Source organism: Spermophilus citellus (genome assembly GCF_964194105.1).
Source record: "Spermophilus citellus genome assembly, chromosome: 3".
NCBI classification, from domain to species: domain Eukaryota; kingdom Metazoa; phylum Chordata; class Mammalia; order Rodentia; family Sciuridae; genus Spermophilus; species Spermophilus citellus.
The window spans coordinates 226,569,404-226,596,017 of record NC_138184.1 but is presented as its reverse complement, the minus strand read 5'-3'; the positions used below and the strand labels follow the sequence as shown (position 1 = coordinate 226,596,017).

At 41.8% G+C, this 26,614-nt stretch overlaps 1 protein-coding gene across 3 annotated transcripts in view; it reads left to right on the top strand.

Moving 5' to 3' along the window:
• Positions 1-13,478: 13,478 nt before the first annotated feature.
• RHEB (Ras homolog, mTORC1 binding) overlaps positions 13,479-26,614 on the top strand; it is a 46,577-nt gene continuing 33,441 nt past the window's right edge. For 2 of the 3 annotated variants that reach the window (XM_081282960.1, XM_081282959.1), the window contains exon 1: positions 13,479-13,924. In XM_081282960.1, the coding sequence (XP_081139086.1) occupies positions 13,873-13,924 (52 nt within the window). In that variant the 5' untranslated portion in view covers positions 13,479-13,872. Of the gene's footprint in view, positions 13,925-25,194; positions 25,380-26,614 lie in introns of all 3 variants that reach the window. The other variant, XM_081282961.1, reaches the window with a different exon arrangement.

Genomic DNA, 26,614 nt, shown 5'->3' with positions numbered 1-26,614 from the left:
AATCATAATCCTCTTGGAAATTAATAGTCAAAATTTCTTATACACAATAAATTAGAGCTGGCTTTTATCTGGACCACCCCCCCCACACACTTTTTTTTAAAATATCCAACCTCTGTAAGTTCTGTTTGACCCTGGCTTTGGTCACACTGACATCTGACTAACAGTGGAGATTTCCAAAGCTTCCTGGCGCTACACAGGTCACAGCAGGACTTCTGTGCAGCTTGCAGCAGTCAGACCTCTTTCCTCCTCCAGCCAAGAGCTGCTTCTGAGGCCTTTCGTTAGTTCCTATCCAGCTGCTGTTCCTGGCTTGCACTAAACTACTATCATTAGTTTTCTTCTGGGCTACCTCCTTTAAAGTCAAGTAGTAAGGCATCCCCCAAATCAGGAGTATCCAGATAGGAACCCCTTTTGTTCAGGGAAACATTCAATACTCTTTTTGTTTGGGTTTTAATTGGTTTGCTTTAATTTCAAAAGATTTATCTTTTAATCTCTCCTCCATCATAATCAAAGAAAAGTTGGTCTTTAATTGGAAGAAACCTTTATAAAAAACACAATAAAAAACAAATAATAAGAAAGGAACTGCTATTATGAAAGAATTCAGGGACAAGTAAATATCACAGGAAAACTTGAAAACAAAGTCGAGAAGAAACTTCATATTCATCATATCATATACTGTATATCACTGAGGACACATCAAAAATTAACCCAATCCAAGAAGAGGGATCAGAAGGGGACAAGAGGTTATGGGATGTCATTCAGTTCTCACAGTGGCCCTGGAAGGCACAGAAAATCAAGATACTTTGTCAGAGTGTGCAGATTTTGAGTGGCAGAGCAGAATTCAAACCAAAAGGGGGCTCTCATTCTACACTAAAGGCACCACCTCGACAAGAAGACATTCCGGGAGTAAAACTGGCCTACCAGCCAACTTCTCACTTTTCACGATGATTACGGTGCAACCTGTCTCTCTAAAGTCTGGGAGTCTAAGCCAATTGTGTCTTGACCTTGTGGTAATAAGCCATACCCCCCTCTCCAAATCAGGCCCTGGCAGTGAGTCTGACAGTTAGTCATCAAATGGACAGTCAGGCCCTCAGGCGTAACAAAGCCTTTTATAAAAAGACAGGGTTCAGAAGAGAGGGTGCCCTCTTCCCAATGTTTTCTACCTTGGCACTCAGGCTCTTCTGACCCCAGCTTCCATTTTTCCAGGGACACTCATCCCTTGTCAATCTGCTGAGCATCAGTACGGGCAGAAGCCTCATGCCATCCACAAGGAACAACCTCAGAAGAACCAACTTCTGACACCCACAGGACCATCTCTGCAGAGAAATGAAAGTTCATGTTTCAGACTCTCTTAGTCCATTTAGGCGGCTAAGGCAAAGTGCCAGAGACGATGGCTAACACACAAGAGCGATTGGAGAAACCTAGAGGCTTCCAAAGTCAGGGGTCAGGGAGTCAGCAGGGCCGATTCCGGTGAGGCCTCCTTCCAGGTTGCAAATGGCCAATTTCTTGTGACCTCACAGGGCAGAAAGAGAGCAAGTTCGTCTCGGCCTCTTATAAGGGTGTTAATCCCATTTATGAAGACTCCACCCTGGTGAACTTACTATCTCCAAACATCATCACCTGGGAATTAGTTTTCAATATATGAATTTGGGGGGACATTCAGTCTATAATGAAGACCAAAATGTATTTGTTATTATGACCATTTAATTACACTGAATGTTAAAATGTACCTTTTCTTATTTCCATTGAATAAGATTGTTGCTTTTTCAAAGAAGGAAGTTATGGTTGGTATTTCTTTGGGGGAAAAAAAATTACCCAGGCTATTAACCTAACAGTTTCCTATCTGCCAGTTCATTGATAATTTAGCTTGAAGCAAATTATTCAAGTATTCAAGGAAATAATAGGTGAGAAAATTCTTTATAAAACATGAAGCAAAAATCGAATGTAGTAAATTAATACTGATAGTAAAAATTGTATTTACACTTCCTCCAACACCTTTAATCTTTCACAAATCAAATCAGTAAATACATATAAAGAATCCATGAGAGTATTTTGCTTGAGAGATGAGGAAAATGTGGGGTTAGCTATGAAACAAAAGGCAAATAACAATTAAGGACTTTGATTTGTCAACTTCAGGTATGACCCTCTCATCCCCAAGACGTTAGGACATTTCAAGGACTACTCTCCCCTTATAAATATGATGTAAATCTGAACCAAGGTTTACTCAGTGGTATTAAAATGTAAACTATTTGACCCGTGGGTTATTTACAACCACTAATTGGCTCCTAAAATTTTCCCTCCCAAAACATTCCATTACAAATATGCTTTTTAAAAAATCTTGCCTGGCTGGGTGCCATGGCAAATGCCTGTCATCCCAGTGACTCAGGAGGCTGAGGCAGGAGGATCACAAGTTCAGGGATGGGTTCAGCAACTTAGTGAGGCCCTAAGCAACTTAGCAAGATCCTCAAAATAAAAATAAAACGGGCTGGGGACGTGACTCAGTGACAAAGTGCCCACGGTCAGTCCTCCATACCCAAATGGGAAATCTTCCCAGGACTCCACATTTCACACCAGCTGCCTCCACTCTTCTTCTCCCCTTTACAACAAAACTCCTGTGAGAGGTGCCTATGCCTACAGACTGCGATCCTCTTCCTGCCCTTGAAACCCCATTCTAGTCAGGCTTTGGGCCACACCACTGCAGCACAAGAGCTCGGTCAAGATCATCAGTGACCTCTGTGTTGCTAAATCCAGTGGCCATTTTTCAGTCTCATCTTACTTGACCTGCCAATAGCCTCTGACACACCAGGCCGCTCCCTGTCCTCAAACAATACCCTCACTTGCTTCCCAGGACACCCTCTCTGGGGCCTCTTCCTTGCCAGCCCTCCTTCTCAGCCTGTTCGCGACCTCTCCGTCCACCCGCTTTCCTCCTTAGAACTCTTCTCACTAGTCCTCTCCCTTGGCGATCGTATCCAGTCTCACAGTTCTATCCACCAGTCTAATTGCTGACAATTCCCAAATATACTATATTTCTCTAGCCAGATCTTGCTTCTAAACTCTTGGCACATATATCTGGCTGCCTATTTGGCATCTCTATTTGGATTCCAAACAGGAATCTCAAACATACCCTGACCAAAAATAAACTCCTGATAGTTCCCTCTGCCCCCATCTCTTTCCCACTAAAAATCCCTCTTGCTTCCACTGTTTACCCCACATTTATATTAAGACTGGGTTTAATAGCTACATATTTTTAAAGAATAATCCATAAGTAATAATTCATATGGAAAATAAACTCTAAACAACCTATGGGTTAAAGATGAAATCCAAACAGAAATTAGACAGCATGCTGAACTGAATGAAAGTGAAAACAGGGCTGGGGCTGGGGCTCAGTGGTAGCACACTTACCTGGCACGTGTGAGGCACTGGGTTCGGTTCTTGGCACCGCATATAAGTAAATAAAGGCCTATAGACAATATATATAAATTTTAAAAAATAAAGAAAGTGAGGGGATACTTAGGGGAAAATTTATAACACCAAATCCCTGTATTATAAAGGACAAGGCTCTCAGATTAAGAATCCCAGCTTTTACCTTAAAGAATAAATTAAACCCCCAAATAAACAAGGTAAAGGAAATAATAAAAGAACAGAACAAAATCAGGAAATAGAAGACAAAAAACTTAAAATCAATAAAATCAAAAGCTAAATATTTGAACAAAGCAATAAAGTTGGTGAAAGTTTAATAGTCTAATCAGAAAAAAAGCAGAGGAGACACAATTGCCAAGATCAGGGATGAGAAAGATAATATCGATCGTGGAGATAGTAAAGGAGTAATGATATACAATATGATCAACACTACACTGATAAATGTGACAACTTAGATGAAATAGACAATTCCTTGTGAAACATAAACTTTCAAAGCTTCAAGAAGAAATAAAAGGCTGGGGATGTAGCTCAGTTGGAGAGTGCTTGCCTCACATGCACAAGGCCCTGGGTTCAATCCCCAGCACCACAAAAAAAAAAAAAAAAGGAAGAAATATAGCTGCGTATGCCTGTAACCCTGGCTACCCAGGAGGCTGACGGAAAGTTTGAGGTCAGCCTCAGCAATTTAGAGGAACCCTGCCCAAAAATAAAAAGAGCTGGGGATGTAGCTCAGTGGTAGAGCACCCCAGGGTTCCCTGCCTGGTACCATGAAAAAAAAAAAAAAAACAGGAAGGAAGGAAGGAAGGAAGGAAGGAAGAAAGGAAGGGAGGGAGGGAGGGAGGAGCCCTAGCCTGTTATAAAGACATTAACTGCGTAGTTAAAAGCCTTCCCACAAAAATATCCCAGGCCTAAGACAGCAATACTAGAGAATTCTACCAAATATTTAAGAAAGAACTAACTCCAATTCAACACAAATTCTCCCTGAATAGAGAGGAAGAAACATTTTCCCAACTCACTTTATAAGGCTAAAATTACTCTGATTCCAAAACCAGACAAAAGAAATTATAGTAAAAGAAAATTACAGACCATAAAACTTCAGTTCATGATCAGGAGCATAGCGGCAAAAAAATTGTGACAAATGTTTAACAAATCTAATCCAAGAATATGTAAAATGAATAACAGAACATGACCAAGTGGGTCACACAGGAATAGAGAAATGTGAGGTTAAGTCACCATCTGAAAATCAATCAGTGTAACTCATCAAAGAGTACAGAAAAACCCTAAGATCCTCTCAATGGGCTCAAAACTATTTTGAGAAAATCCAACATCCATTTTTGATAAAAACAATCAGCAAACTAGGAAAAGAAGGAAAACCTCCTCAAAATGATAAAGGGCATCTATAAAAACCTACAGCTAACATCATACTAAATGGTGAAATGTGGACTCTTACCCCTAGAATGAAGTTTGGCTGTCGGCATTCACCACTTGTGTTCAGCACCATAGTGCAACACGGAAAGAAAATCATACAAAAAGCACCCAAAATGAAAAGTGATATCAAAATCACATGATTATGTAGAAAATATCCACCAAAAGCCTAATGTTAATAAGTAACATTAGAAAAGTCACAGGATTTTAAAAAATCAATTATCAAAAATTATTTATGGGGCTGGGGCTGTAGCTCAGTGGCAGAGCACTTGCCTAGCACATGTGAGGCACTGGGTTCAATCCTTAGCACCACATAAAAATAAACAAATAAAATAAAGGAATGCTGTCCATCTACAACTACAAAAAAAATATCAAAAAATCAAGCAACAATAAGTGCTGGTGAGGGTGTGGGGTAAAAGGTACACTGAATCATTGCTGGTGGGATTGCAAAATGGTACAACCACTTTGGAAAGTAGTATGGAGATACCTTAAAATGTGGAATGGAACCACCATTTGACTCAGCTATCCTACTCCTCAGTCTATACCCAAAGGACTTAAAATCAGCGCACTACAGTGATGCGACCACTTCAATGTACACAGCAACTCAATTCACAGTAACTAAACTGTGGAAGCAGCCTAGATGGCCTTCAATAGATGAATGGATAAAGAAACTGTGGTATATATGCACAATGGAATACTACTCAGCCTTAAAGAAGAATGAAATTATGGCATTTATGGGTAAATGGACAGAATTGAAGAATATCATGCTGAGCAAAGTAATCCAATCCCAAAAAACCAAAGGCCAAATGTTTTCTCTGATAAGTGGATGCTGATCCATAATGGGTGGGGGGAGGGCAAGGGAAGAAGGGAGGAACTTTGGATTGAGCAGAGAGGAGAGAGGGGAAGAGAGGAAGGGATGGGGAGTGTGTGGGGGAGGAGACGGTAGAATGATCTGGACATTATTGCCCTATGTATGGGTATGATTGCATGAATGGTGTGACTCTATATCACGTACAACCAGATAATTAAAAGTGTGCTACATTTGTGTAAAAAAATAAAATAAAAAATTTAAAAAATCAATTATATTTCTATAAACTCTTGTAAAAAATAAAATAAAATAAACAAAACAAAAAGTTTGATAAACTTAAAGAGTTTTCAGAAGAAAGCATTCAGAATTTCTGCAATGTATTATCCATAATGTCCACCATGCAATAAAAATTAGTAGATGTGAACAGAAGCAAAAAATATAATATATAGTTAACAGAACAGCCATTCAATAAAAGCAGATCTACAATGGCCCACATGTTACAAGGAGTAGATAAGGACTTTAACTGTGCTAATTATAAAGAACTTATTGAAAACATGGGTATTTGGGGTGAAGAGAGGAGAACTTCAGGAGAGATACGGAAACTGTAAAAGAGAACCTAATGGAAATCCTAGAGCTGAAAAAATACCTCCAGAATTTTTCAGAAGTCATTGAACTACAAAGGGAAAAGTATTGGGGGAAAAAAGTGAACAAAGCCTCCATGTCTCCTAGGACATTATCAAGCTATCTAAGATACATGACATTAGAGTCCCCCAGTGAGAGGAGAGAGAGCATGGACAGAAAGCACTTGCAGAAATATCCACAGGAAAGTTTTCTAAACTGGATCAAAACCAGCAAGTCACAAATTTAGAAGCTCAGTAAAACTCAAACAGCCTAAAAGAAAAAAAAAAAATCACAGATGTATCACAGTCCGACTGCGGAGCACCAAAGGTAAAGAGGCAGGCTGGAAAGCAATCGGAAGGGGAGAAACACAACAAAGAACAACAGCAACATGATAGCTGGCTTCACACCAGAGGGAAAAAAGAGGCCAGAAGGAACTAGAACATCTTTAAAGTACAAAAAGAAAACACACAGACACACGTACACACACCACTGTCTACCTAAAGTTCTCTCTCCGGGGCTGGGGTGTGGGTCAGTGGTAGAGGGTGTGGCTAGCGTGTTCCAAGCTCTGGGTTCCAGCCCCAGTACTGAGAAAAAAATTCTATATCCAGTCAGAATATCCTTCAAAATTGAAAATAAGTAAAAGGATAGCATGAGAGAAGATTTTGTAATGACACAAGAACTCTCTATCTGGACTGTAGGTTTGGTTACACGAATCTCCAGGTAAAATTGAACAGAACTGCACAAACAAAACACAAAAGAGTGCAGGAGAAACTGCCGCCATCTGCATACACTCTGTGGAGCTCTAGCTTGGTTTAACATTACCTATGTTTACAGAAGATGTTACCATTGGAAGAAAGGTAACAGAACCTTTCTGTTCTATTATTTGAACTCTCTTAATCTATAATCTTCAAAACAAAAGTTAAAGAATTTAAATATAAAAGATACTTTGAATAAGTAAAGGCTGAGAGAATTTGTTTCCAGGGGAGTGCAAGAAATGCTAAAGGAAATTCTTCAGGTAGAAGGGAATGGGGTAAAGCATTAGTGCCCTCCTCCTTAATGGGGCTGAGCATGCTGGCTTCCTCTCAATGAGGTCAGAATGGAAAAGAAGAGGAAAAGATTTTTGTACTTCATGGCAGAAAACTCAACACATTACCTCAAATGATCAAGGTATCATGTTGGTAGTAAGTCCCCTTGAGAGAGTGTGATAAAAATGGTCCCTCGCCTCTGTGATCTTCCTCCCCAAACTCCATATATCACAGGTGGATTCTGGTGAAGATGCCATGGTCAACCATCTGTATATCCCAGTCTAAACCTGACAAAAACAGACTAACGTCAACCGAGGAACATTCTACAAAACACCTACCAAATACTCAAAAACACAGAAACTGTCACAGTCAAAAGGAGTTAAAGTGGGGCTGGGGTTGTGGCTCAGTGGTAGAGCGCTTGCCTAACATGGATGAGGCACTGGGTTCAATCCTCAGCACCACATAAATGTAAAATAAAGATATTGTGTACACCTAAAACTAAAAAATAAATATTTAAAAAAAGGAGTTAAAGGAGACAAAAGCAAAATATAACATTCTGAATACTAACTAGTGAGGGTAACCCTGCCAATGCCTCCCTGCTGTGAAAACTCAGCACCAGTCATGACATGCCACAATCACACAGTGATTGTGCTACAGTCAACCCATATATTATATATAGGTTACGGTGAGGGTGCCACAGTCAATCCACATATCACATAAGGACTATGGTGAGGGTGCCACAGTTAATCTGTGTATCACATATGGATTATGGTGAGGGCATATTATGGTTTAGATGTGAGGTTCCCCAAAAGCTCATGTGTGAGACAATGCAAGAAGACTTAGAGGTGGAATTATTGGGTTATGAGAGCCTTAGCCCAATCAGTGAATTAATCTCTTAATGGGAGTTAACTGGGTGGTAACTGAAAGTCGGGTCGGGTGTGAGTCAAGGATGTGGGCATTGGGGGGCTGCCTTTGGGGTATATATTTTGTGCCTGGCAAGTGGAGTCTGTCTCTCTCTGCTTCCTGATTACATCCTGAGCCACTTTTCTCCACCATGCTTTTTCACCATGATGGGCTGCCTCGACTGCCTCACCTCAAGCCCCAAAGAATGGAGCTGGCTATCTATCGACTAAGACCTCTGAAATTGTGAGGCCCCCAAATAAATTTTTCCTCCTCTAAAATTGTTCTTGTCAGTCTTTTAGTCACAGCAGCAAAAAAGGTTGACTAAACCAGGGCACCACTGTCAATCAATCTGTGTATCACAAACAGATTATGATGAGCACACCATGGTCAATCACGTATCACATACGGATCATGTTGAGGGTGCCAGGGTCAATCCATACATCACATATGGATTATGATGATGATGCCAGTCAGTCAATCCATGTATCACATGTGGATTATGGTGAGGACTCCATGCTCAATCATTTATCACACATGGATTGTGGTGAGGGTACCAATCAATCCCTATACCACATATGCATTGTGGTGAGGGTGCCATGGTCAGGTCATCTAATACATATTAGCAAAGCTCAATTATTTTATCCTTTATAAAAATGTTCAGAAAATTAGCTTTTTTTTTTGTGCACACCATCCAAAGAAAGTCCCTGCAGCAATCCAACACTGAGACAACACTTCACATAAGCTGAACCAACGGTGAATATGTGCCTCAAATGTTAATTATAGCTTTCAGTGGCTTTGTGAACACTGTGACTAAATTCCACATCTAAGGCACATTTGAAGAACATACATAATCCAAGCTGGACTGACATAAGCTGTCGCCTGTTTTATTGCAAGGATTCAACCTCCTATCCCTTCCTGAGCATCCCCCTGGTACCTTCTTACAGGTCCTTAGGAATAAGTGCCACAAGTTCTGCAACAGCCACCAGTGGACAATCTCAAAAAAAAAAAAAAAAAAAAAAGATTTGCTTTGTGGGGCACTGCAACCTTCTGCTGGTGAAATTCCTATTACAAACATCTGTCCTAGAGATTGTGGGGAGGAGGCCAACAAAAACCACAACCCAGGAGAAACCAGATTTGAACTTTTAATAAAACTTTATTGACCAGCCGAGGATAGTTTGTGTATCAGTTTTCTGTGGTGGTTGTAACAAAGTACTGCAAACTGGGTAGCTTAAAATAACAAGATTTTTTTTCTCACAGTTATGAACACTGGAAGACTACAACCAAGGTGTTGGCAACGCCAAACTCCTTTTGAAGGCTCAGGACAAGATACATTTTGACTCTTTTTTAAAAATATTTTTTGGGGGGCTGGGGTTGTGGCTCAGTGGTAGAGTGCTCGCCTGGCATGCATGAGGCACTGGGTTCGATCCTCAGCACCACATAAATGGAAAATAAAGATATTGTGTTCACCTAAAACTAAAAAATAAATATTTTAAAAAAATATTTTTTTTGGTTGTAGATGGACACAATATCTTTATATTTATGTGGTGCTGAGGATCGAACCCACTGCGTCACATGTGCAAGGCAGGCCCTCTACAACTGAGCCACAGCCCCATCCCCACATTTTTGACTCTTGCAGCTTCAGGTAGCCCCAAAAGTTCCTGGCTGCTTGTGGCAGCATTACTCCAATATCTGTCACTTTGACCATCTTCCTTCTGTCTCTTGTCTTCTTGTAAGGTCACCAGTTATATTGCTTTAGGGCCCACCCTGCCCCAATATGATCTCACCTTAACTAATTACACCTGCAGCACCCCTATTTCCAAATAAGATCATTTTCTGATAGGGGTGGGACTTCAACATATCCTTTTTGGAGGGGCACAGTTCAACCCATAACAGCTGAGACAATTTAAAACAACTGCATAGCCCTAGACCTTTCCTCAGACTTCCTTGCTGAGGAGCTTTCTCACACATGGCTGCCTCCGTGGATTGGGGCTGGCTCACTCCATTTTCCATCTCTTGGAGGACCCCTTGCAATTCCATTCTTCAGAGGGTAGATCAGGCTGAGCCCTGCCTTGGAGAGGTCAGGATTTTCTTTTATCCTGGTGAAGGTCAAAGGAGTTGCCTTCCCCCAGATGACTCTCATCCTAAAATGCTGAGAACAGGACCACCAATTCCCTGCAGAGGAAGCACCTCCCACCCACCGGTAAGAGCTGTCCCTTTGACTCCAACAACTTGATCCCATATTAGAATGACAATGTTTCTCCAAATCTGCAGTTTGATTTTGAACACCTTATGTGAGAATAATAGATTGATCTGATTTGGCTTATTCCAAGATGATTCTAGAAGTGCTTTTCGAGTCTTCCCTCATCAAATATTCAAACAGCAGCAAACCTCCTTAATGTGTATTTTAATTAGGGTCACCCTTTCCCATGCAAAATAATTTCACAAATGTCCATTTGGTAAAAACTAACACAGCAGTGATTTACTATCTTATGATAGGAAAATCCAATGGTAGGAAAAACTGTTTTGTATGTTATCTATGGAAATTAAATATATATTTTTTATGTGTTCCATAAATATGTACACATATATGTGTGTGTATGGTCACAGAAGGGTAATAAAAATACCACAACAGCAGACAGGTTAAATTTCAAATAACTTCCATAGACACCAATATCAGAGGTGTAGGCCAGGAGAGACTACCGGCCAACCACATGTTTAACATGAGCTTCTCACTCAAGGGATGATGATAATTAATTGAAGCAATTATGTCCTCTCTCTGGGAATTTAAATGGGAGAGCTCAAGTTCTTAGCTCATAGAAAAAAGGAACAAAGTGGAAGAACACACGAAGAGAAGACATCAAGTGGAGACCACAGGACAGCAGAACCTGCAGAGAAGTTGACCGGGGACAGAACTTCCGGCTAGTTAAGGCTATATTTCAATTAGCAGAGGCACTTTAGATATAAAAACAGTCCCTTTCAACCAATCAAGTTCCTGTGTGGCTGTAGTCAGGTCTCCTGGATCATTGATTCCTATTATTTTTGGTAATCTGAGTTATTTCTTTTTTAAAATATTTTTTTTACTTGTAGTTGGACACAATACCTTTATTTTTATTGTTTATTTATTTTTTTTAATGTGGTGCTGAGGATGGAACCCAGCATCTCACAAGTGCTAGGCAAGTGTTCTACTGCTGAGCCACAGTCTTAGCGCCCCCGAAACATTTCTTATACCAAATTCTCTCCACTCTGGAATAAAGGTATCTTCTAAATTCTTGGGTCTGACATAAAAGGGCTTTACAATAACTGGAAAACTTCTTGAGTGAATTTGTCCTTTACAATTGTGCTTCTCAATCTAGAAAATATTAATATTTCCAGGCTTGGACAGTGCTTTCAAACTTTGAGGCAATTCAAAGTAAAATATATATTTTATAATTTATAATGGATCCCAGTACCATATTTTACATAGATATGCCATGTATGTATCTATAAAAAAGTACATATACATAATACATACTAACCCTTACAATACATAGTGTGTCCTTTCCTTTTTTTTTTTTAAGGTAACACCAATTAAACTGATTTTACAATCCACTAAGGAATGTGGTGCCATAAATTCAAAAATAATTTGGGAAGTCATGGTGGCATATGTCTCCAGAGACTGAGGCAAGAGGATCACGAGTTCAAATCCAGCCCCAGCAACATGGAGGCACTAAGCAACTCAGTGAGACCTTGTCTCTAAAGAAATACAAAAAAAGGGCTGGGGATGTGGCTCAGTGGTCGAGTGACCCTGAGTTCAATCCTCAGTATCAAAACAAAACAAAACAAAAACATAGTTTGGAAAGGACATCTAAATCCATTGGATAAACATGCTACGTTTTTCTGGAGAGTCCATCTTAAGACCTGATGCTTTAATATATTTGAATGGTCCTGGAGATGTAGCTCCGTGGTACAGCGCAAGGCCCTGGGTTCGATTCCCAGCACACACCCCCACACCCCATAATGAAAACATGTACACAAATTAAACAGCAGAATGCCAAATTTCATTAAAAGGCACAACTTCAAAGATATTTGTCGCTTCCCCCTGGTTGCCTAGGACCGCAATCTGTGGACCTCTGAGGAGGCAAATGTCCACAACGGCTCTCCCAGAAGGGCCTGGGTAGGGCGGTGGAGGGAGTCTTCCTCGGACTGTTTGGGTCCCACAAGGCTATCGACAGAGCAGTGGGCTCTAAATCTTCAGACCCACCAATTCGAGGCCTGCCACCCATCCCCCTGGGCCACTGGGAAAGGGCACGGGGCCGTGACCGCTAGTGGGGGCGGGGGACGACACGAACACGCGGTCAAAAGGGCCGAGGACGAGGGTAGTCGTGGGCGCGGTAGGTGGCCCGTTTAGCAACCACCAAGGTCAAGAAAGTCCACCGTGAAGGACAAGTAGACGTCCTGTCTCTCCACGGCATCCGCGTGCCTCGGGGCTGGCTTCCGACTCCCCTTCCCCGACCCCGGGCCGGGTGGGCTTCCTTCCCGCGCCCCGCCCCCTCACCACTTCCCCGGGGCAGGGTCCACCGGCGCCTGCGGTCGCCGACACGCCCCGCACCCGCGCCGCCCCGGGCGACGGCCGTGGCGTGTGCCCGCTCTATTAGGAGGTGCGCCGCGCCGCGCGGGCCTCAGGCGTTCCCTGGGCGGCTCGCGGCGATTTAATGAAATTCCAGACATTTTCAATGATCGCAGACTCCATTCTTCCCCCAGTCCTTCAGCCACGGATGACGGTTAGTCACCACCTACATGAAGCCCAGACTGACTAACGCTGATACAGCAAGACGGTAGTCAGAGAAAAGAGTCAAATACACAAAAACCAGGGCGGCGCCAGCCAACCCACAGCCAGCCCGCAATCGCCACGCACCCCACGCCGATTCAGGGTTCAGCGGGCGCGAGTCCGCCCATCGCTTAGCCTTTCGCCAATTACCACATTTCCCGCCGCTTGCCCCGCCCCCGCTCCCCACTTCAGCCAATCACCGGAAAGATACCTTCTCTTTCCCCCTCCCCTCAGCCGCCCGCCCCCACCCAGTGGTAGCTCGAAGCCGTCAAACCGCGCAAAAGCCCAGCAGTGCTTTCGCAGCCTGGGTGTATTTTTAACTCCAAGGCAAGCAGCCCCGCCCCCTACTCCGCCTTCTGGCTGCCCCCAATGGGAAACGGAGTTTCCGTCGCGTCATCGCGCGGGCAGACAGGAGCTGTCCAATCACCGCTCGGGGAGAACTGGCGTAATTAAAAAGCGGCGGAAGAAGGTGGGAGGGTCGTGACGCAGCGACTTTTAGTCGTGACTTTGCCGGGGCATCTCTGCGTTCCCTTTTTTTCCCTTTAAAGTAAAACGTCGCTCCGACGCACCCCCCGAGCGTTTCGGCGGGCGGAGACGGCGGCCGCGGCGGCGGGAGGGGCGCGGCGTTGACGCGGGCCGAGAGCGGACCGCCGCGCGGGGTCACGTGGGCGTGTTGGGGGGGAGGGGCACCGTCGCGCGGTCGGTTCCGGGCGGTTGGGCGCGAGCAAGAGAGCAGGAGGCAGCCGCGCCCGCCGCCGCCCCAGCTCTGTATGCCGCTCTCCTCTGGCGCTGCCGCCGCCGATCGCAGCAGCAGGAGCCGCCATCGTCGAGGTTGATGTGGTTGGGCCGGGGCTGAGGAGGCCGCCAAGATGCCGCAGTCCAAGTCCCGGAAGATCGCGATCCTGGGCTACCGGTCTGTGGGTGAGTGGTGGGCGCCTCGCGGCCTCCTTGCGCCGCCGGGCCGGGGCCACGGTCAGGGCCAGGGTCGGCGCCGGCGCCACGGCCTTGCCTGGGCGCCAGGACGCGGCCCGGCCTGCGAAGTTTGGGGCCGGCGCGGCCATGTGGCGGGCGGGCGCCGCGCGTTTCGTAACCACCATTTTGAGCGGAGGTGGCGGCAGCCCGGGCGGCGGCCGCCGGGGCGAGGGCTGCGAGGGCTGCGGGGGCGGCGGCGGAGGCGCGGGACGCCTCGGAGCCGCCGCCGCGCTCCCGGAGCGCCGCCGCACCTGTCCCCGCCTGGCCGCTTGCTCTGGCGGCCGTGCAGCCTTCCCTCGCCCCTCCCCGGCCGCGAGTCGGTGGGGTCTTAACAAAGGAGACGGCACCGGGGTGCCTCTGTCCGCGGCCGGTTCGGCCTTTCCCGGGAACCCGGGTGTCCTGCGGGCCGGGTGCCCAGGGCCGGCTCCCCACGCGGGACCCGTGCGGAGCCCCCTGGGTGACTGCCCAGGCGGGAGGGCGAGGAAAGGCGCCCGGATCCCGCGCTGCCCTATTTTTCTTAGGGAAGAAATAAGGTCAGATACTTGTCAGGCTGCTCGGTAATTCACAGGTCTTTGTCCTCTTCGGTTCCGGAGCGTTTGACAGATGTCGGAAAGTGGTCCCGGCCGGTGGCCTTTTGCCGCGCAGGGCCGGGCGAGCTCCCGGTGTCCGCTCTGAGTGCGCGGAGTGGAGGCCCGACCGTGCTCCCGGGGAGTAGCGGGTTCGACCGCCAGCAGCCGGGGAAGTTGGGCTCGTCTTTCGGTGCCGATCCTAGGAAGTGACTCGGCTGTGCACCTGACCACAGGGGCAGGGCTGGCGAGGGCAAGGGGCTGAGTCCCGAGCGATTGCGGAACGAGGTGCCAATAAGTGCCACAGGGACGTCTGTAACTGCCTGTGGCAGCTGGACAGACTCCCCGCTCGCTTCGCTTCCTCACTCCCACTTTCCACCGCGGGTGCCAGGGTCTGTGCTCTTTGACCGAGATCAGCTCCAGCGTGCTTACTCATCCTTTCACCGTCGCCCTAAATTGCTGGGGGAAGTGTGGCGGGGGATCAAAGGCTGAGCGCGCCAGGAGTCCTAGGGGCAGTCCTTGTGTTGTGCGGTGCCAGATCGCAGGTGTATTATGGGGAAGCCGAACAGCTGTAGCCTTGACCGTGCATCCAATTGAGGCTTTTAAAGTCACTGACAGGCTACTTCCCCAGGACCCGTGTGGAACCCTGGATCCAGCCCTCTTGGCAGCCTGAGTTACCATGCTGTTGCTCTTTTCTCTGAATTTCTTCCCCTGCGTTTTGTAGAGTGGGATCATGAAATGGGCTGACTCTTGAGAGAACTTGCTCTCATCAGATAGTAGCAACTAATGGAAGATAAGTAGCTCCTGTATGTCCTAAAGATCCTGACTTTTTAAATTATGTGAAGTGTGGTAGTGCATTCCTGTAATCCCAGTGACTCAGGAAGCTGATGCAGAAGTCCTAGAGAGCCGACTTGGCTAGACCTTTCCTCAACATAAAAAGGCTGGGGATGTGGATCGAGGGTACAGGGCTTGCCTAGCATGCAGATGGCCCTGGGTTCATATCCCAAACTGGAGGAGGGCCTTAGCGGGGATATGATTCATGATTGCAATTTTTAATGAGCAAAGTCTAAGTGTTTTGTCACTCTTTTGCTAAAGAATTTCCTAATTTCCAATAGAAATTCATTGTTGTATCTTCCTTTTAGTCAGCATCCTCCTAAAAACCAGGTGTGACCTGCTACCCCTAAGGCTTTTCTTCATAAATATTTAAACTGCTCTTTGTTAAATGCTGTGCTAACTTAACCTGCAGTGGCATACACAATAACTTTTACGCCCTTTTTTCTCTGTCCTTGATAAGTCACATTGTACAACCTACTTAGTTTTCTCCATATTTATTTTCAAATGTAGTGATTAAAAGATATTTTGGAGGATTAAGTTATTTCCAGTCATGCATTTGATTATAAAGTTGTTTACCTTTGTTATGAACCAGGATATTTTATAGTTTGTGGGTTCCTTTTGGGGGGAGGTAAGGTTGGTCTTTTGTTAGCATGATTCCATGTACTAGCCACTCTTGGGAGTTTTTGTATTAAGACTTCTTGGAGCTTACAAATGGTACCACAGTGGAGAAATTTTAGTATATGTGTTTCTAGGTTGTGATGCTAAGCTGTTGTGTTGACTGTCAAGAAAGCACAGTAATAGGCTCATCTCACACCTTCCTTACAATGTTCTCTTGATTAAATTTTCTTGATTTGAATAGTTATCATTGTAACTTGGTCATACCACAAACTATTTTAAAAGTCCTTCTTAAGTTAAAACTGAAATGCCATGATTGTTTTACTGCTTGACTTTAAGTTTTGTGTGTATTTTTGACAACATTGATAATACAGAAAATATAATTCTTGGGTAACTTTTTTTCTATTGAAGTAATTTTCCTGTTATTTACAATGCTAAAACATTTAAGGACATGTCGCCTATAATTCAGTCTGGCTTTCAGGGAAGTGCTTTATGGTGTTTTGGTGGTGACCACATGTGCCAGCTCCTTCATAGTCCATTGTTTCTAATACAGCTGAGCAGTCTCATAATCTGAGGTAACTAAATTAAGTTAAAATTGTATCATCAGGCAAACTATTTTCAATCTGGTACATCTTGTATTGGAATCTTACACAGAGAGCTTTGGTAATCTGGTTTACCATTAGACCCTAATTAAAAGCTTATTTGTCATGTATAAGCCTCTTATGTGGTTAATTGGGAGGATGGGATCACAGGAATGTGAAAGATTATAAGAAAGTGAAACAACTGTGTGGTTTGACAAAAGGCAATTCATCAAAACTGCTCACATTATCACTGTGTGGGAATGTTTCAGGTAGAATTTGCATATTTCACAGAGAAAGATGTCATTAGATATTTTGTTTGTAGTAAAACACAGATTGTTTTTGGACTATTTTTAATTATCTTGTCTTTTTCTGACATAGTCTATGGAAAAAAATTGAAAGGTAAAAACATTTTTCATGTATAAAATCTACCATTGTGTGAAACGATATATACTGCTGCTTAATAACATTCAGATGGGTGCTTGTGGGTTGGGGTGGTCCTGTAGTGGCCAATTCTTATTGAGGTTTGTAATTACTTTGGTTTTTTTTTTTTTAGTCTCATTTGTTATTCTGTACAAGGAATAATCAGAGCTCACATTTGCCGTTATGACTTTTCCAGTGCCGAATGTTATTTTAATATTAATGTTTGTTGCACCTTTCCATATATAACCTTTATCACCCCACTAGTTAGCAGTCACTCCCCCCTGTTTTCCTCCCCTCAACTCCTGGCAACCACTGATACACTTTGTTTCTATAGGTTTGCTTATTCTGAACATTTCATAGAAATGTAATCATATATGTGGCCTTTTGTGACTTGTGTCTTTCACATTTGTTGTATTTTCTAGTTTCATCCATTTTGTAGTATGTGTCTGTATTTCATTCCCTTGTGGAAAATCAAGTGACCCATAAATTTAAGCTCTTATTTAAGGAATCTCCCATTCCATTGATCTCTTATGTTTGGCCTTATATCAGAACCACACAAGTACTTAGTACCATAGTCAGTTTTGAAATAGGGACATGGAAATCCCCCCCCCCCCCCCAGGTTTTGGCTATTCTGAGTCCCATTCATTTCCACATGCATTTTAAGACCAACTTGTCATATGTGCCAGAAAAGCAACTGGGATTTTGATAAGGTGTTTTATGGTTTTGAAAGAATCTTTTAATGACTGGCTTTAAAAAACAGTGAATTCTCATATCTACTCCTCACTATTGCATTACAATGTTATTTTAATGATTTATAAGATGAAAATCCAGCCTTGCACATCATGTGTAGTTGGAAAAGGGACAAGCATTAGCTTTTTCAGATAACTGTAGATATTCTTTGATATTCACCAAAACTTCATACATGAGAGTCTATTGAAGGTTAGTTGTTGTGTACAGTCTGAATTCATATGGATGAATTTGTCATGCTCTGTTATATTAAACTCCATTGCACTGCTTTACACTTTGAATGAATCTTCTATCCTTGTTTGATTTTGTAACATCATGCTTTAGTTGGCACTTGTTCACTATTACATAGATCTTTATCCCCTGTTGGTTAATTTTATTTTTAAAATTTTTTCTCCTCTTTTTTAAATAACTTTTTTTTAGTTATAGATGGACACAGTATCTTTATTTGTGTCATGCTGATGATCAAACCCAGTGCATCACACATGGTAGGCAAGTGCTCTACCATAGAACCCTAGCCCCAGTTGGTTAATTTTTGTATACATATATTTTAAAATTACATTTGCTAGTATTGCCACCAATCTCAAAAAGTATTGGGATATTGTTAAAAACTTTCAAAAATTCTTATTATCCCCTTGAGATTTGAATTTTCCTTCAATTTACAACTTCATTTAATTCTCAGAAAAATATCTGCTAATTTGATATATAGTTTTTGTCGTTCTTGGAAGTAAAAAAAAAATAATAAGTATGCCCTGATAAAAGTGGCTAGTGCAGACCACTTCTCAAGCAATTGCCCAAGTGCTTTTTGTTGGTCATAACTCTTATACTTCAGTATGTAGCAGAGGTACTTTATTTGTACATCCCGTTTTGTCAAGCAGAATATTACAAAGACACACACCTAAGGATCAAGATTCAATTAACTTAAATTATTTTTACTGCATTCTAAAGGGCATTTTTAAGTGAAAATGGACTTTCCCCCCCTTCTCTATGTAGTAGTGAAGAATAAAATGATTTACCATTTAGTTGTAGCCACTGTCTTAGTTCATGCTAAAGGGTACCACTCTAGCAGTTTTACCACCATTGCATTTGCACTGCTAGTACAACTATGAACATAATATAAAAGCAGATAGATATCTCAGTTTGGACCTCTGGGCGTTCACAGACCACCCTTTTGAGAATTGTGTTATTCCAAGATCTTACTATTACTGTTGTACTAAGTTAATTGATTGCAGCTGCATCCTAAGTGCGTTGAAAGGGATGTGGATAACTCTATCTTAGAGGAGTCTGCTGGGATTGGCTCTTGTAAGAGCCCAGGCTGGTGAGGCAGGAAAGAACTTGGCATGATTGAGAGTGAAAGGAAGTACAGGGGTGGCAAGAACATAATGAGGTGGGAGTAGGAAATGAAATTGGAAAGGTAGTCAGGAGATGCATTACGCAGGGCTTTGCTGGGACATTGGGAAACTGTTTATTGGGTAGTAAGCAATGTGTTACAAAAATGGTTGGGAAAATTAGGATATCTGTGTGCCTGTTAACATGGCTTCTGGTTGTGGTTCACTTTTAGTTTGAGTTGTCTTTGGAACCAGTAATAGTGTGGCTTCAAAGATTTAATAAAATTGACAAGATGGTATCATTCCAGGTCCTATAATCTAATAGTGTAAAATTTTTTGTTATGAAATGCACACTGGTTTTCTTAGTTTGAGGTCCAAAATAACAAGTGAATAGCTTTAATATTGTCTGTGAGTGAATTGTATTTATTTAATAAGTCAGAACTGAACTTGGACATGATTGTGCAAGTGAAAGCATTATGAAATCTTTAGTGATCACACTTGAAAGAACAGTTATTCTTAGTTCTAGTTTATTTATGAAGTACCAAATTAAATCTGAACAGTTGATCTAGTATTCTCAGAGAATGTCATGTTTTGTTTTGTTTTAAAGGCAGAGTCTTGCTGAGTTGCCTAGACTGGCATCTACTTTAGAATTCTCCTGCCTAATCCTGAGATTACAGGCATGTGCCACTGTGCCTTGCCTCATAGAATATCTCAAACTGCTAACTGGCAGTAAATTGCTGGGTAATTTTATCATAAATATCTCAAACATGAAGGTCCTAGAGTACTATTTTAATATTCTTAAATGTATATTGGCTTATAATAAGAGTTCCCTGTAGGACATTGTAATTTTAAACATAAATTGGTTTTAGACTGGAAGCTCTAGAAACCTTTGTATTTTGCCCTGCTTTGCCCTGCAGAAAAGTAAGAGAAGGGTGATTTAAGGGGATTGATGAAATTAACTCCTGCATGTGCATACTTTGTTTTTGTCTTTAACTGTTATGGTTGGGTCTCCTGCCAACATTTCTCTTTTTTGTTGTGCTTGTTTACAGAAAGACTCCTCCAGGCTCTTTGAAACAAAATGATACTTTTACAGATATGTAATTCTGCTTTTTTTGTAAGATGAAGAGCTGAATGTTAACTACAGGATGGAATAATAAATTATTTGTGAACATGAGATGCAAATACTGGTCTTTACAGTTGATAGGTTTTTTTCATTATTTAGAGAATATTTTTTTATTTTCTGTAATCAAACCCATGTCGATAAGACCTTGCCTTTCTGTTTGTGTGTTATCCCTGCACAAACAGAAAAAAATTAAGTTTAACATTTCTAAACCAGTATGACTATTAATTTCTATACGGTGCCAACTAAATACAGTAAGCTGACGATTCCAACTAAATACAGTAAGCTGAGATACTTTTTCCAAAGTTGACAGCACAGCTGGAGTATAAAAAATTCAAATTTTATATCTATATTAAAGGACCAATAATAGCAGTGTGTTATACATCAGTAGCAGCAGCAGCATTTCCAGGTTCTGAACAAAATTGTAGAGATATCCAGCACACTTCACTAAAAAGGGGGGGAAAGATAAAAGAAAACAGCAAAGTTCTGTTTGGATATTGTTGTGATACTTGGCACCATTTTTTTTAGTAGCTTCTTGATTATTATCCAAAAAGAAAATATTCTAGAGTAACCTTAAAGACAGTTCTGAAGCCAGGCATTTTGGTGCATGCCCCAGTGGTTGGGGAGGCTGAGGTAGGAGGATCACAAGTTCAAAGCCAGCCTCATCAACTTCGGGAGTCCCTAAACAACTCAGTTAGACCTGGTCTCTAAATAGAATACAAAAAGGGCTGGGGGTGTGGCTCTCTGGTTAAGCACCTCTGGGTTCAATCTCCAGCACCCCCCCCCCCAATTTTTTTTTTTTAAACAGCTCTGATAAAGCACGATTACTTAAGAATACAAAAACTGCTGGGGTTGTGGTTCAATGGCAGAGAACTTGCATACCATGTGTGAGGCACCTGGTTCGATCCTTAGCACCACATATAAGTAAATAAATATAAATAAAAGTACATCAACAACTAAAAAATATTTTTTAAAAAAGTAAGGTCACTTCTAAAGCAGTTACAAGAGGTTTTACATTCACTAAGTATTATACAGTACTGTCCTACATGAATTTTATATAATGAAAATGCTTTTTTCAGGCTTTTATGTCTTGCATGTATGTATGTATCTGGTTTTAAAATCTAAATTACATTTAATATTTTTAAAAGAATATTTTGAAATTCAGGTTCTCTTTGTCAGTTATGATTCGTATGAGTGACTGAAATAAACAAATGGCAAAGGTTCACCTGGGATGGCAGCCTTCATAGTGTGAGTAGAAGTGGAATTTCCATTTCTTTGCTGGGAAACACCCGAGTGTGATGAAGGGAACTTACGCCCTGGCTCATGTGACCCTACATACAACAGGGGCAGGAATACCTGGCCCTGAATATAAAAACTGTGCAGAGATTTTGGACCAGAGTATCCTTACATTTTCTTCTGGAGAAAGACAGCCCACAAAATTCAAGATGCAACCGTAAATTCTTGTGTTTACATTTCACACACACAAAAGTTTCAGTGTGCATCCAAGTTGAGAGACCTGGCCTGATATTCCAGGGATTTAGCAGGTTGTATTTTCATTGTGAATCAGTTCAGCCATACTGAACCACATGTAGAACATTCTTCTCAGTGCTGGGTGTCATTTGCCAACCTAGAGTGAAGGCTCTTCCCTTGGATCTGCTGAGCAATCCTTGAAATTATTTTCTGAAGAAGAGTTCAGGGCTTTTATCAACTATTCAAAACTATTTCAGTTCCCCCAAAAGATTGAATCACCAGAACTATTGGTTGAAGAATGTGTATGTTAAGAAAGTGTTAAATGTCATTCAAATATGTGTGAGTTAAATGCTTGCATAAATTAAGTCTGTACCATGTACCAAGTACACAGTAAGGACTTAGTCTCTAAGACTAGGTCAGTGATGATCCTTGCCTCATGGAGCTTCTTCAATCTAGTGAGGGGGGCCCCACAGGAAACAGTGATTATGATGATACTAACAGTAATTGTTTTTTTTTTTTTTTTAAGCCATCGATTAATATGGAGCACTATCTAAAGTGCCATCCATGTACTAATTAACTTTCTTAATAGCCCTTAAACTTTGAGGTAGGTGCAGTTACTGTGCTTATTTTGCAGAAAAGGAAACGGGGGGTACAAAAAAGTTAAGTGACTTACCCAGGGTGAAAAGTTTACTAAGTGACAAAACCACTATCTGAAACCAGCAGTCACTCTAGAACTGGACTTTTTTTTTTTTTTTTTTTTTTTTTTTAGTGCAACTGGGTTTGGACTGAGGGGTGCTTTACCACTGAGCTATAGTACTAACCCCTCCTTTTATATATAAAATTATAGGATCTCCCTAAGTTGCTGAGGGTGGCCTCAGAGCTTCTGATCCTCCTGCCTCAGCCTCCTGAGTCATTAAAATTACGGGCTTGAACCACCATGCCTAATTTACTTCAAGCTGGCCTTGAACTTGTGATCCTTATGTCTAAGCTTCCTGAGTAGCTAGGATTACAGGTAGTGCTGAGCCTGGCTTAAGAGTTGGCACACTTTAGCTGGTTACTACAAAAATTATTGATATGCAGTTGGGGTAAGTGCTTGAGAGAGGGATAGCTAACATACCTGTGGATGGGAATGGAGGTGGGGGATTGTCTCCAAAGAAAAGGTATTTTTGGCTCCACCAGTGAATTGCAGACGGGGGCAAGGATTGGTAAGGAAGTCTGGGCTTAACTGTGTGCCACCTGTCTGTGAATAATAACTTTATAGGCTCTATTTAAATTTTCATACTTTTTTCTAGAAACAGTGAGAAGTCACTGAAGGATTTTAAGCAACAAATAAGATAATGATCTATACCCGCAATTGGCAGACTTTTTCTGCAAAGTGCCCAAAAGTAAATATTTCAAGCTTTGCTGGACAAGTGGCCTCTGCTGTAATTACTCACCTTTGCCTTTGTAGCATGAAAGCAGTCATAGACAGTGCATTAAGTGACTGTAGCTGAGTGCCAGTAAACTTTATGCATTGATGTAATGTTGGAACTTTCATCTGATTTTCTTCACGTTATGAAATACCATTGATTTTTTTTTTTTTTTTAACCCAACCATTTAAAGATGAAGAAAGGGGCTGGCAGGGTGGGAGGACATAGTTGGCTCATAGACTGTATAAAAACGCAACAGGCTCAGGGCCAAATTTGGCTCCTGATCTGTAGTTTCTGATCCTGCCTTACATCCTCCAAAAGATGCCTCCTGTGCTCTGGGAAGTGAGAAGAGAGTGGAAATGGGAAGACCAACTAAGATGTTGTAGACTTCTATGGTTGGGAGGGACACACATTTGAGATTTCATTAGAATGGGCAAGAAGCCTTTGTGATATGGGAGCTGTTAAGGATAACCTTCTGATTTCTAGTGCAAGAGGGAAATGTTGCCATTGGCTAAAATAGAACAGGACCAGGTTTAGGGGATGGAACAGATTGACTTAGGCGACTGTCAGATCCCCACACCTACCTTGCTTTCTCTCCAGCAAGGCCTTAGCAATGGCCTGCTCAGTTCCTGTGGTTCTAGAAACAAGGCTGCCTCCAGCTATGGTTTGGGGGGTTTGCTGGTCCTGGATCCTCATATCACCCAAGGGTATGATGCAGCATCCTCTCACTGCAGGTTGTTTCCCTGTCACCTCAGAGAGAAATGAGGTTGCAGGACCCAGGTGGGTGGTGGAGTGCACTTGCACAAGTGCGCGCACACACACACACAGTCCATTCAGCCAGGCAGGGTGTCTGAGGGGCCCTGTCTAGCAGCAGGATGTTTTCATCATTCCTCTTTCAGCTCCATCTCTAGATCTTTAGTTCTGCATAATTGTATTGCACAGATGTGTGAATACATTTATAGTAATAAACTGCTTCCTTAATCTAGCCAAGTTTCTGGATGTGCAGTATCCTAAAAAAAAAATTGCCACTGTACACAAAATGAGACGACCTTCAATTTTTTAGACCTCTGTGGAAGTCATTCTAGAGCTAAATTTATGACTTTTAGCTAACATAACATCTGAGTTTATACAAATAGGATGTTCCTGTTTCTTTAAGCCTGTGGCATAGAGCGCCATTTTCCAATAGAAATAGAATGTAAGCCACATGTTACTAGGTTTTCTAGTGCCCACATTGACATAAACAGGTGAAACTAATTTAATATATTTAACTTAGCCCAAGATGTCCAAAATCCTGTCATTTCAACATGTAATTGATACTTTTACATATCTTCATATTAAATCCTCAGTCTCTTCCATATTTTACACAGTGACACATCTCAGGACTAGCTACATTTCATGTGCTAACTGTCCAGGTGTGGCTCCAGGCTAGAATTGGACTGCACATGTGTAGTGAGAAGTTAACTGGTGTTGGGAGGTAAGGTCAGTGCAGATTTTTAAGGACTTTTGAAGAAATTATCTTCATAAATTTGAATATTTTGACCATTCATGCTGTCTGGTGAATATACTTTTTAAAAATCTCCTATTTTGTTATTAGCAGTTTGAGAATGTTAAATTTCATGCTCTTTTAATATGTTAAAGATTGTGTTTTGAGATTTTCTTTCTGCTTTTCTCTATTTCCTACCCTCAATACCACTTCTAGCCTACCTCCCCAGTTTTGGCCCAAATCTAGGAAAACTCATTCTTTGTCATCATCTATTCCCTTGTCTTATAGCTGGCTTTACCTCTAAGTCATCATATAGTATTAATATTCTATTTAAAACATGTTTAAAATATTAAAACATCTAGTTTTCTGGGCTTGTTAGGCAGCACTCTTTTTTAGATTAATATTCCTGACAATTAATAAAATTCTTCACTTATATAACTCATTCATGTTAAAAAATACATAAACTTGTTTCTTACTTTCCTCAATGGAATATTTTTTGGTAACTTAGTGCTTGGCAGTAGTAGATACACAATACATGTTTGAATGAGTGAGTAATAATTTTATGAGCCACCTTTACTTAGTTATTCTGCCATGTCTTTGTCATAATAATTGCACCTTAATTTTTTCCCCTCATTTTTTTCTCTACCAGCATCTAAAATTGGGAAACGAGTGTGAGAAAGAGCAAGATGATGTCAACCCTGCTTAATTCATAGGATCAAGTGAGATAATTATGTGAAAATGCTTTGCAGACTCTAAAACAGTGCCTTGTGTGAAATGTTGAAGATGGGGTTGTCTGCACCAGGTGCCCTCATCTGACCATGTGCTGGCCACAGGGTGGGTGTTAACATTATGGTCGTGATAAACATCCTGTTAAGATTATAATGCTCCAATAGCTATGCTCTCTTAAGAACACACTTCCTTAGTGATCTTCATATATACATAATTACTCCTTGCCCTCAGTCTTACCACTGACAGAATTACATTTTTTATCCTAAAGTGGGTACATATAATTGTAAAGCAAGTAATCACCATATGAGGAACACATTGTTAAAAAAGAAATCTTTTTATAATCCATTGTTTTTCTAGCCCTTACAGCAATAAGTTCTAGTCTGTTTATAACCACAAGTGATTCTGCAGTCTTCCCTGCTGTTTGAAACCCAGTCTGTTTTTTGATTTCCTCCTAATACCTCGTATAGCGAAGGGCCTTGATGTTTCTGCCCTGAGCCTGTAGAACACAGTAGAGAAGACTATGTGTTAGTTCCAGGCTTTCAGCCTAAAGAAGGTAACAGCCTCAGCTTTTATGTTCTTGGGAGCCTCAAGTAACATGCCAGAGGTACCCCTCCAGCTGCCCAGCCCAAGGAGCCCAGAAGAATGACCCAAGTGAGACTCAGAACCAGTGAGTCTTGGCTATAGAAACACTAGCAAGTGAACAGTGCGATTGTTGCTCTCATTGACTAAGCTTTGTGCTGGTTTGAAATGTAGCAGTGGATAGCTGAAATAGTAATTTACTGCTTGAGGGGGACCTATGTGTGCTTGTATTTAATGATATTTTTATCATGTTATTTTGAGATTTCAACTAAAGTAGTTACTATAAATCATCTGTAGTTTCAAATTAATGTTAGATGTAGTTATGAAAACACTTTTTCACTAAGCTTATATCTGTCTTATGGGGGGTTATTAGTAGTAGTAATAATGGTGACACTTATTGAGCACAGAAATACATCCTAGGTATTCTACATGTATTTTCGTTTACTATGTACAATATTTCTAGAAGGTAGGTCCTATATAACCTCCATTTTACTATGAGGAAATAGTTCAAGAACACTGGAAAGTCAAGATAGTAGTCACCATCCTCACCTGCTTAGTTAAAAAAAAAAAATGTAAATGCCTTCTCTCCACTTTCCCCATGCTTGGTTTTTTTTCCTAAATCAAGTTAATATTGAGTTAGAATGGATACTTATATGTAAATTATAAGTGTAGAGTTAGATGTTAAATTCCCCTGTGTAACCTCCATCCCAATCAAACAGAACATCTGCATCATCTCAGAAAGATCCTTTGCACCCTTTTAA